Source organism: Globicephala melas, chromosome 5 (assembly GCF_963455315.2).
Source record: "Globicephala melas chromosome 5, mGloMel1.2, whole genome shotgun sequence".
NCBI lineage: Eukaryota > Metazoa > Chordata > Mammalia > Artiodactyla > Delphinidae > Globicephala > Globicephala melas.
This window is the reverse complement of record NC_083318.1, coordinates 64,297,346-64,310,243: the sequence shown is the minus strand read 5'-3', so window position 1 is coordinate 64,310,243 and position 12,898 is coordinate 64,297,346. Positions and strand designations below refer to the sequence as shown.

At 34.7% G+C, this 12,898-nt stretch overlaps 1 protein-coding gene across 5 annotated transcripts in view; it reads right to left on the bottom strand.

Annotated features, from left to right (window-relative positions):
• Positions 1 to 583: 583 nt before the first annotated feature.
• Positions 584 to 12,898, bottom strand: part of N4BP2 (NEDD4 binding protein 2) — an 89,506-nt gene continuing 77,191 nt past the window's right edge. For all 5 annotated transcript variants that reach the window (XM_060299250.1, XM_060299251.1, XM_060299253.1 and 2 more), the window contains 4 exons: positions 12,611 to 12,799; positions 11,539 to 11,707; positions 4,579 to 4,702; positions 584 to 3,390 (listed from right to left, as the gene is read on the bottom strand). In XM_060299250.1, the coding sequence (XP_060155233.1) occupies positions 3,345 to 3,390; positions 4,579 to 4,702; positions 11,539 to 11,707; positions 12,611 to 12,799 (528 nt within the window). In that variant the 3' untranslated portion in view covers positions 584 to 3,344. The remainder of the gene's footprint in view (positions 3,391 to 4,578; positions 4,703 to 11,538; positions 11,708 to 12,610; positions 12,800 to 12,898) is intronic.

The following is a 12,898-nucleotide window of genomic DNA, read 5'->3' as shown; positions in this document are numbered from 1 at the left end:
TTCTCTCTTTTTTATACATTTTGTCATTTTCTTAAATTGAGAGCAGTTAAAACATTGTCAGAGCAATTTCCTGAGTTTCAAAGTTTCCAATTTCCAGCTCAGAAAAAACCAATCTTACTTTTATACATGTCCTTTTTCTAAGCATACAAAACACTTGAATTTAAAAAGAAAAAGACCAAAATAAAGGATTGGAAACAATCCAACAGAATTATTTAGCTTTTCTTTTCAAAATGTGTTATAATACACAAGACACTTTAAAGTCAGGATTTCTACTATACAATATGTCCTATATTTAAAGGCCTTAGAATTGCAAGTAGTATTGAAACACTAATAAATTGAAGAAACCTCAACTTGAAAACAATATAGAGATATATGAACAGCCAATAAATGTAAGACAACATGCTTCCATTTCTCCTGTTGAAGCAAGGAAATGAATAGTTGGAAATACTGTTAAGAGTCCCCTCATTCCAACCCCACTTTCCCTGTGGTTTCCACATTAGTTCTCTTTTTCCCCTGGTAGATACTGGTAAGAGACTATTGAAAGAATATAACTGTTACTAAACTCTTGCAAATTATAGAAGTGTTATAATTTTTTTTTTTTTTTTTTTTTTTTTGCGGTACGCGGGCCTCTCACTGTTGTGGCCTCTCCCGTTGCGGAGCACAGGTCCGGACGTGCAGGCTCAGCGGCCATGGCTCACGGGCCCAGCCGCTCCACGGCATGTGGGATCTTCCTGGACCGGGGCACGAACCCGTGTCCCCTGAATCGGCAGGCGAACGCTCAACCACTGCGCCACCAGGGAAGCCCTATACTTTTAAAATACTAATAACTTTGCAAAGAGCCATTCTAGTAAGTCATATATTAGCACAAATATACCAATACATACATCAAAACTTTGATAATCCCCACATTATCATTAGTTTTGACACACAGGATTTAGAAATGGGTAAAAGAGAAAAATTTGATAATCCTCAAACTCTGTTTACCTTTGGCATACAGGATTTAGAAATAGGCAAAACAAGAAAGGGGCAATTATAAAATTTTCTTTCATAATTATGTGTTGGTTAAACTATGCTACATAGTGGGGTAGGAGGCAGTTTGGTACTAAACAACTTCATAAAAACATTTATGATGCTCAAAATTTGCCTATATATTTATGGATGATTAAGAAGAAATACCCTAGATTTACCAAATAAAGCATAAAATTAGAGTTGATACAGTACAAAACATAGGTTCTTTCATTTGGTTTCTGCCCACAAAATACCCCACCTCTTGTTCTTTTTGACTGCTCCCACATCAATCATAATTATAATAAATAATACTGAAATAAGTCTAGCTGAAGTGCTCAAAAGTGATGTTTTTTTAAAACTGGGTAAGGAAATATAAAAACACAGAAAATGAGTATGCAGCTGCACACACTAGAATAATTCTAGGTTTTAGTATTGTTATTCACATTTCTTAAATCATATCAATTTATATATAGAAAGATTTTATTTCATTAACAGTTGTAGTTTTATAATAAGTTGCTGAAAGGAATTGCTTTATTTTTAATGTACACAATTCTTCTAGACATCACAAAAAACATAATGCCAAACTGTTGGCATTCTTTTCTTTTTTTTAACAAATTACCACAAACATAACAAATGTGAATAATACTTCAATACCAGTCACTATTTCTAAGTAATAAACATATATTTTTATTTTTGTAGAAATAAATTCAATGATATGGCTCTTCTTTTACAAGCATGCTTTCATGATATATAAAAACATTTTTTGAATTTTATTTTCATTAAAATGTCTGTTCTTTTGGGAAACCATTCCGAAATTCAGGATTCTTTCAGTAATAGCTCAATCGTATCATTCCTGATCCAATTAATTTTTAAGCTTATCAAAAAACAATACAATTGTTTGCTAAAATTACGTATGTTGAAAATATCCTTCATATCCAAAGTCAAATTTATTTAAGCCAGTGTCTCACATTGGAAAATTATACTTCGCCACACTAAACTTGTGTGTAAAGGAAATTATAACTGACATACTAACAGGACTTTTTAGCTCACCAAAAAACAGAAGTCAATGAAAGTTTCCTTTCAGAAAGTTGGTTCTTTTTAAAAATAAAGGTAAAAAACTTTTAAATTGTAAAAATTTCTTTTATGATTATATCAAAAAAGTTTTCTATATCTATTTAAGTTAATAGGATTTTGACCTACTGTAGTTTAGAAATTACATGCCTCAAATATAAAATATAGCTCTTTAGTACTGTCTTCAATACCACTTACACAGACAGTTCTGTAAGACTAGAAGCAGTTTTATAAGACAGCAGCACTTGGTAGATACCTAACCATTTTTCCTTCTCTGAAAACTTGCCTGCCTATGGAAGGTATAAAATTGCAATATAATCTCAGACTCCAACTTTACTCCTAGAAAATGTACACACACAGAACAAAGGAACAAAAGGTAAGAGATCACGATCATATACAAAGCAGAAGAAAGTGCAACAGCATGTCTTCCTTCCTGTAGGATACACCAAAATGTTTTTTTTGTATTGTTTTGAAATCAAAAAGCACTCAAGTGTTTTTGTTAGATCTCCTTTCTTTCATTACTACTGGTACTAGTACTTTTTTTTTTTTAAATTAATTTATTTACCTTTGGCTGCGTTGGGTCTTCGTTTCTGTGCGAGGGCTTCCTCCAATTGCGGCAAGCGGGGGCCACTCTTCATCGTGGTGCGCGGGCCTCTCACCATCGCGGTCTCTCCTGTTGTGGAGCACAGGCTCCAGACACGCAGGCTCAGTAGTTGTGGCCCACGGGCCCGGACGCTCCGCGGCATGTGGGACCCTCCCAGACCAGGGCTCAAACCTGTGTCCCCCACACTGGCAGGCAGATTCTCAACCACTGCGCCACCAAGGAAGCCCAGTACTTCTTTTTTAAATGCAAGCTTTTGAAGGGCTTGTATTATGAACCAGGTCTCAAAGCACTTTAAATACTTCTCATAGAAACCTTTAAGACTTTACTAAACGTCAAACAACAATTAATATAAAGGTTACATTTTCTGTCTGAGAAAGAATCAGAGCATTTCAATCTTTAAAACTGCAGCTGATAATTTTCTTAGATATTTTGTAATCAGTAAAAATTCTCTTTAATACTTTTAATAGACTACATATTTGGCATGTGATTCAGTAAAAAATTAAACTTCTCTTGAATTTTGAAAAACATAGTGTTTTTCTGTTTTATAACTGGACATTACTTCTAATAAAACACACATTTACAGTACAGTTGACTAAATTACTGCAAATAAAACTAATTTTAACCTACAAACCTTCACACTTTTAAGTCAAGGACATTTATTTTACTTTAGCATGACTTTCAAGCACCCTGGTTTAATTTCAGAGAACCTGCAGAAATGAAAAAAAGAGTTATTTTAAAGATAAGAATTTCAAACTGATTAAGAAACATAATCTTGTAATCAATTCAAGTGCCTATGGTAAACATAATATTAACTATCAAAACACTCTCCTTTAAGTTAAATCCAGCACTAATATCTATGCTTATGTTCCTTTTAATCTATTGTCAAAATAAATACATGACTAAGGCTGGGGGTTATTCCTAATTAAGTATTACAATTTAAGATTTTTTAAAATTCTCAAGCCTGAATTTGACCCTCATGAACAACAGCACGCTGCATGAAGGAGAAGACGATGTCTGCATTACATTATTTCTATGCATTGTAACAGTACCAAGAAATCTCTAATAGGTAAGTCTGATTCATCAGGCCATGAAATGCTTTCAACTCCCTCACTGTGAAATTTAAAGAAACACAAGTCTCTAAAACAGATCATCAATCCCAACATGATAATGTTGTGGTCTAACTACTCCTTTTGTAAAAGTAACTCTAAAATGTCATCTATTTTCATGCTCAGAATTAACACTACCATTTTCTATAATATAGCCAACATTTTATCACGTGACATAAACAAAATATGCTACATTCATTGAAACTGGAAGTAAGGGAAGGAGGGTACTTAGATTCCTCATAACCACTTAATGAAAAAGGACATTTCATGTTTGTCAGCTAAGATCAATAATGGCACTTAATTTATGAAGATGTGTAAATTCGTAACTGACTGGACATTTCCACTAATGTTTAAATACACCCAAATTATAACCACATTTTAGCAGAAGCTCCAACTCCTTCCAAAATCCACAGACATGTTATTTCTTTTCAAAGGAATTAATTAAACAGCAACATTAAACTATGATATGTATAATCTAACTACCCTGAATGATACATTATCAAAAAAACACAAATATACTTAGTTTCTTTTATATTTTTAATTTATGATAGAAATAGTTTTGTCAAATGATTACTTCAATAACAAACATTTTTCTTTCATTTCTGGTTTAGTGGACATCATAAATCTAGAAAGGAATGTTATATATCATAATCTAGTCATGAATTTATGGCTAGAATCAGATGGTTAAATTTAGTTAACTATTTTAACAAATTGTTCTGAGCAAACTATTAGTGTTTACCATCTGCATATGGGCAACTGCCATTATCGATAACAGAAATCTATACTCACCTGAAGCTATGGCTTGTGAGGTATTTAATGACAGCTGGTTTGATGCGAGCAACTCCTCCCTGGCTGTGGTTTCCTCTCCCCGTAATCACAGAAAGATAGGGCTTACCACCATTCTGCTTAAATTCTGTTACAACAGGAATTGGAACCGTTAAAATTGATCTATCTTACATTCTCAACAGAAAACAAACCTTTACTCAAACACGTATGAAATAATTTTCATGAGGATTTAGAGATTTATCACTTCAAAAATCCCCAAATTAATGTTTTTAAATGTACTGTTTCACCTACACTTTAAGTATGGAAGCTTCCTAGCAACTCATCCACCTAAAGACTTAAGTGGGACTTCTCCTGTGGGGAGAGAGATTTCCATGTGTTATCAGAATTTCTCTCTGAAATAATGATAACAACAATAATATTAATGATACTTAACAATTATTACACACATGGAGTCAGGCATTGCTTTAAGTGACTTATATTTATTAACTAAGAATCTTTACAACAACTCTATTACTCTGAAGCCACCCAGCTTTGGTCTGATTAGCAGCTCTGCCACTAAATGACTGTGTGATAGGACCATGGACAATTACTTAGCCTATCTGTGCCTATTTCCTTAACAATAAAATGGGGTATAAGGCAACTGCTTTATAGAATATCATCCTCAGGAAGAGCCATTAGCAAATCCACTAATTATAGCATGGACTGCAGTCTTACCGCTAAAGATAATCAATTATTAACTTAAGAAACTCTTCCAAACAGATGATTTTAAAATATCGAATGAACCTGAGACTCTTAGACCACAGCTTCTGCTTTGGAAATGACCTTGTGAAAATCAAGTATATAAATCCTGAAAGTCAGTAACAGCTACAATAAAATAACAAAAAAAACTTGTTAATAATAGGAGTTGATTTAATAATTCAATAGATACTTGTTCCTCAGTTATAAATAGCACAAGTTTTGGGCTTCCCCGATGCAGGGGACACGGGTTCGTGCCCCGGTCCGGGAAGATCCCACATGCCGTGGAGTGGCTGGGCCCGTGAGCCATGGCCGCTGAGCCTGCGCGTCCGGAGCCTGTGCTCCGCAACGGGAGAGGCCACAACAGTGAGAGGCCCGCGTACCGCAAAAAAAAAAAAAAAAAAAAAAAAAAAAAGCACAAGTTTTGACCTTTAGCATAAAATACATATACACATAAACATTCCATATTCTGCTCAGTAAGTTGCCCTAAGACTCCATCAGATCCACAAACAGATTGTTTTTCGAGTCTCATATCTCCAGGGCAATATTTAGACTAGAATTTTAGTGGATATGTTGGTCCTGCATTTATAATTCCTTCTTTGCTTAAGATCCACCTCCATAACTTCAAGCAACATTTTGTTCAAAATTCAACTCTCTCTGGGTGATGGCTATACATGGGTATTCACTTTGTAAAAAGTTTTTATGCTATACAATAATTATTTGTGTATTGTTCTTTATGTATGTGATATTACAAATAAATGCTTACTTAAAAAAAATATATCTCAACTAACCATAATTCAGCTCTCATCACTCCTTCACTACCGCTCCTCTCATCAGTTAAGTCAGTCATTTACAGCATTTCACCTTTCAATAGTTTACTTACTGCTCTGAAAATGTTCTCACATGCATCAAAGTAGGGTGTCAGAGGATGTTTATTGAATGAATTAATATAATATGCTTGGGTTCCCAAATTTCAGGTTAATCCTGCTTACCACCTTTTTTAACTGATTTTTAAGCATATCTCAGATTTCTTATCATTTCAACTGTAAATATTTCAGTATGTATTCAAAAAGATAAGGACCCTTTAAAAAAAACATAACCACAATGTCACCATCATATGGTACAAAGTAAAAATAGTTCCTTAATATGTTTCTAAAAATGGCTAAAAATGTCCCCCAGTAGTCTCAAAAAAAATGTTTTTACTGTGACTTGTTTGAATCAGGGTTGAAACAAGTCTCCACACATTGTATTTGGTTGATATATTTCTTAATTTTTAATCTAAAGGTTCTCCTTCCCGTGTGTGTGTGTGTGTGTGTGTGTGTGTGTGTGTGTGTGTGCTTTCTTTTATCTTTTTTTTTTTACAATTTGTTGAAAAAATTAGATCATTTATCCTAGATATTTACAGTCTGGATTTTGCTGACTGTATCCCCATGGTGCCATCTAACATGTTCCTCTGTTCCCTATAAATCTGTATAAAGTAGTAGTCAGATCTAAAGGCTCTACCTGCTTCTGGTTATTTGGGGGCAAAAGAAGCTTCATGAGTAGTAGTGGTGTATATTTCAATAAGAAGACACAAAAGGTTCAGATATCTTTTTTGTTTTTTAATTCATCCCCAATTTTGACAATCATCTTTCATGACTAATAGCAATGTGGGGCAGAGCCACAGATTTTTCACCTGGACACATTTCTATTCAACAATACTACCACCTGCTGGTGATGTCAGTAACTACAGGCTACCACAGGTAGCACGCACAAGATGGGCTTTGGCTTCCAAAAAGGGTTTGTATCTTGAGTCTGATCCAGTATCACCTTACACAAATTATTTAACACTTTTATTCTCATAATTTTTTCTATTGAGATAAAATTCACCTAACATAAAATTCATAATTTTAAAATGTACAATTCAGTAGTTTTTAGTACATTATTACAATGTTGTGTAACCATCAACATGATCTAATTCCAGAACATTCCATCATCTCAAAAAGAAATTCTGTTCCTGTTAGCAGTCAATCTCCATCCCCCCTTTCCAGTCCCAGCAAACATTAATGTACTTTCCGTTTCTACTGATCTGCCCATTCTAGACATTTCATGTACAATAAATGGAAATCGTGTAATATGTGGCCCTTTGTATCTGGCTTCTTTCACACTGCATAATGTTTACAAGGTTCATCCATGTTGTAGCACGTATCAGCATTTCATTCCTTTTTATGGCTGAATTATATTCCATTGTATGGATATACCACATTTTTTCCATTCACCAGTTGATAGATTTGCGTTGTTTCCACCTTTTGGCTATTATGAACATTCATGTACCAGCTTTTGTGTGGATGAATTGTGTTTTCAATTATCTTGTGTACAAACCTAGGAGCAGAACTGCTGGGTTATATGGTAGCTCTGTGTTTAACCTTTCAAGGAATGTCAACCTTTTCCACAGTGGTTGTACCATTTAACATTCCCACCAGCAATATATGAGGGTTCCAATTCTCTATATCCTTACTGACACTTATTATTTTCCACTTTATTAAACTGTTTATATCATCAGTTTCCTTACTATAAAATGAGAGGAATACCTACCCTTTATTCAGTCATTTATTCAAAAGTTTTTTAAAGTGGTGAATGAAAGGCTCAATATACAATAATGATTCAATAATCATCATTGACTCAATTCTTGGCCAAAAAGATGGATATTTAATAATCAATTATACAAAAAGCTTTTTATAAGTACTGTGATACAGAGGAGTACTATGAGAGGCTTTTAATAGGGAGCCTAACTTAATCTGGAGGTTAACAAATGATAATGTAGATAAACATAAAGAAAAGGAGAAGAAGCAAAACACAAGATGAGAATGTAGAGACAGGCCAAGGAACAATTATGTAGGGATCTGGGAATTTATGCTAAATGAAACATAGCAACCTGTACTTTTTATCACAATGCTAACCATTTATGTAACTATTTATTCACTGTCATCTATCCTACTAGACAGCAAACTCCATAAAGACAGGGATTGTGTGTCTTTTTCACTGCTTTATCCCTGATGTCTAGAATATAGAAGATAATCAAATTTTACTGAGTAAATGATTTACTCGTCCTCTATAGACAAAATATTCCCTTATAATACTTCCATATAATACTTCTACTTTTCTTTTCTCCAGATTAAATAATGTATTTAAACCACTCTTAAATTTTCTCTTTTCTAATCTTTATTGTTGTTGTTTTCTAGTTCTTTCTCCAAGATTTTCAAAATTCTATTTAAAAAACAACTGGGGGAGGGGGATCCTCTACTTTATCAAAGAATGTCTGCTAATGAACAGAGAAGGAACACAAAATTATAAAACACCATTATGAGAACTTCCCTGGTAGCGCAGTGGTTAAGAATCCTCCTGCCAATGCAGGGGACGTGGGTTTGATCCCTGGTCCTGGAAGATCCCACATGCCGCGGAGCAACAAAGCCCGTGCGCCACAAGCACTGAGCCTGCGCTCTAGAGCCCGTGAGCCACAACTACTGAAGCCCGCATGCCTACAGCCAGTGCTCTGCAACAAGAGAAGCCACCGCAACTAGAGAAAGCCCACGTGCAACAACAAAGACCCAACACAGACAAAAATAAATAAATTTTAAAAAATAAAATTTTTTTAAAACACCATTATGCAACCACCAATATAATAATTGATTCAGACAAGGATCATCTGTGGATGCTAAAATCATTAGGCAAAATGAGAACAGTTATTCATACAGCCACAAAGTATCAATCACCAAAATTTACTAATTGATTACAAAGAAAGAAAAGGTACATTTACAAATTGAAATCTGATATGATAAAGTCCCACATTAAGCTAAGAAATCAAACTTAACACCACCAATACTGGGGCAAACTGACCATATATGTCTCTTGATTAGTTCCCCAAGGATGACCTAACATCTCCTATGCAGTATTTTCACCAAGAAAATTTTAAACTGAATCTAATCATGAAGAAACAATTAGACAAATTAAAATTGTAGGGCAATCTACCAAACAACTGGCGTGGAGTCTTTAAAAGTGTCAATAACATGGAAAACAAAAAACAGACTGAGGAACACTTCTATATTATAGGAGGCTACAGGTTTGGGACAATCAACTGGAACATATGATGCATGACTAGATCCTGGATTGGGGGTGGAACATGGCACAGCTACATAGGACATTTCCATATAACTGGAAAAATCTGAATATGGCCTGTATATTAGACAACATCATTATAACAATGTTAAATGTCTTAAAAGTGATAATGTATTGTGATTATGTAGGAGAATGAATTTGTCCTCAAGAGATAAACATGCAGAGGTATGCAAAAGTAAAGCACCACAATGTTTAATGAGACTTATTATCAAATGGTTCAGCAGAAAAAAATTCTAGAGAGATAATATAAACAAATGTGGCCAAATGTTGACGACTGATCAATCTAGGTAAAGGATATATGTACAATTCATATACTGTACAAAATTTGTACAATATGTATATTGTACAATTCTTTCAACTTCTCTGCAGGTTTTTAATTTTTCAATATAAAAAGCTAGGAAAAAGGATAATGATAAGAGGACACATGTTGATATGCAAAATAAAGCTCACTGCAACATTATAATTAAACGTCCATCAATATAGGGATGGATACATTATGATAAGGTCACACAATACTACACAGCAGTTATAATTTAAAAAAAACTCAATCCGTCGAGATGAGTAGATCTTGAAAACTGTATTGGGTAAAAATAAAATAAGTGGCTTGGCTGACGATATAGTGTGACACCATGTATGTTCATTTTTTAAAATTCACAAAAAGGATACTATAGACCAATTATGGATGAATGTACAATACACGTAGTAAAGGTATTTTCAAAACTGTCCAGGATGATGCAGACCAAACTGTAGGATGTTGATTTCCATCAGAAGGGGAGAGAAGAAAGAGAAAAGGATTGGGGATAATGCAAAGGGAGGAACAACAACAACAACAAAAATATATATGAAGCACATACAGTAAAATGTTATCACTTGTTACTTACATTCATGGGTACACAGGTGTTCGTTATTTTACTCGCAACTTTTTCAATGTGGTTTTCATGATAAAGTTTTTATATCAATTATATTTAATCAAGTATTTAATTACAACTGAATTGTAAAACCTATATGTGCTGAACTGATAAACCTATATAACATATAGTATAAAACTTTCTAAAATATATACAAATTAATTAACCAGAACAATACAGCTATCAATGACACAGCAGTATTACTGAACCACAGGGTAATAACTGAGGCATGGATTCCATGTCTCCACAATAAAATGTAAGACAAAGAGAAAGCCAAGTTGAGAATTCAAAAATATCCTAGTAGTGCTAAGAGGAGATGACTCCCTAGTATTAGAGTCTGGGGTACTACAACAGATTGAATTTTCCCAAGTGCTACCATCTGGTGATGAAAAGGAAACAAGATGATAAACCAACAAGATACTTTAACGTATATAAAGTACATGATATTGATTGTAAGAGGCAGGCAGTAGCATTCCTACTGACCCGCAAAGACAAAATACAAGCAGAAAGGGAGAAGGGCATACTACCAAAATGCAAACACTCATAAATCCTGCCTTTATGATAATTCTATAAAAATCCTATCACCTAATTTACTTCTGCATTTTTTATTTTTTTTTATTTTTTTTTTTGCGGTACGCAGGCCTCTCGCTGTTGTGGCCTCTCCCGTTGCAGAGCACAGGCTCTGGACGCGCAGGTTCAGCGGCCATGGCTCACTGGCCCAGCCACTCCGCGGCATGTGGGATCTTCCCGGACCGGGGCACAAACCTGTGTCCCCTGCATCGGCAGGTGGACTCCCAACCACTGCGCCTCCAGGGAAGCCCTACTTCTGCATTTTATTAAACATCTGTTGAGCAACTGACATCTAATAAGTATCTATTAGCTTTAATAAATGTCTACTGAACAAAGATGTATTATATTCCTGAATGGTCCAGAGGATTCTCAGATTACATCATGCCCTCCCTTTGACAATTATAACAAAGGAATACAAACGTAACTGAAACAGGAAAATAAAAATGTTAATGGACATGGCAGTTAGAATTCTTTCCCAAGGTTTTCTTGAAGAATGAATCTAATACAAACATCTATAAATGTGGCACAGATATCCTCAGCCTGCACATTCAGACTTCCTTGAATTTGTGAAAATCTGTCATGACTATAGTCCTACCTTCAGTTTTCTCCTGTAAAACTGTCATCAAATGTTCTATAGCCTCATCCACATGCAGCCCATGGAGGTCTAAAACATTCTGTGGCAGCAGGGAGGCATTGACTTTCTCAAAGATCTCCACAGCAGCAAGGTGATTGGCTTCTTTCATCTTCTGCTCATGAAGACTACCCTTTAATTATAAACATATCATCAGTAATCACTTTTGATATCTGCTACTTAGTAAGCAATGAGGAAACAAATAGTGCCCCAAATAAAAGGAAGAACAAAAAAGGCAACAACAAATGTAAAATTTTAAATAATGCAATGGGCTAATATGCAAGAATGCACCAAAATTTAGGTGAATTTCAGTGGACAAATAACATAGTTCTTAAACTACTAAATCATCATTTCTAACACATTCTCTGATCCAAAAATCATAGGAAAAGGACACTTAAATAAACAACACACATCTCAAGAAGGAATCCACTGGTTTATCTTTTGATAATCCTGAGTCTCAACCCTTTAAAACCTTGCAGTTATCCCTGAAGTCATTCCTCAAGGTTTGCTATTATTGCTCACAAGGTTATACCGGTTTGATACCTTTTTCTGCTCCATCATAAAAAAGTAAGTGATATGGAACCACAGAAAACAAAAAGTAAATCAATCAGGTTTCTTGTAATACCATGCTGTATGAGACCAGGTAGAAATTTTACTTCCCTGAGAGATATTAATGTAACTTTCTTTTTCTGACTATGACAGTGATACACAACTTAAAATTCAAGCATGATAGAAAGCACAAGACCTCTGTAATCCCACCCTGGGATGGCCAATATTAACATTCTGCTTCCTTTCCTCCAGAAAATTCATATCTGTTTAGAAGCAGTACTGAATGAGAGAATCCAACCTAAAAGAAAATATGGACTGTTGGAAGAATTCTCAGAACCATACATTTCTTACATATTAGGACACTTTCTGTCACTTATACAATGTACATTCCCCAGAATAACTTAGTCCAGTCACAGTATGAGTATTATCTGCTTCAAGATTATTCAAATGTTGTAAGTGACAAAGAAAAAATAATTTTCCTCTTTACTTGTTGGGCATAAAACGTGGCAACATTTTTCTTCCCCATCCGATAAGCTTCCTTTGCCTTGCTATAGCATTCCATCCTCTTCTGCTGGTGCAGGAAAGCCTCTGCCCTGTAGTCATCATACTCTGGGTACTCAAAATCCTGGAAAGATGGTTCGCTTGGTATATCTTCAGTCTCTTTCAATTTCTTTGCCTGTACGGTGTTACACAATAAGTAAAATACGAAAGAAAGTAGAAAGCACACATTTTACCTTCAAAAAAATGTACATGAAAACTGGGCTCTACTAATTTT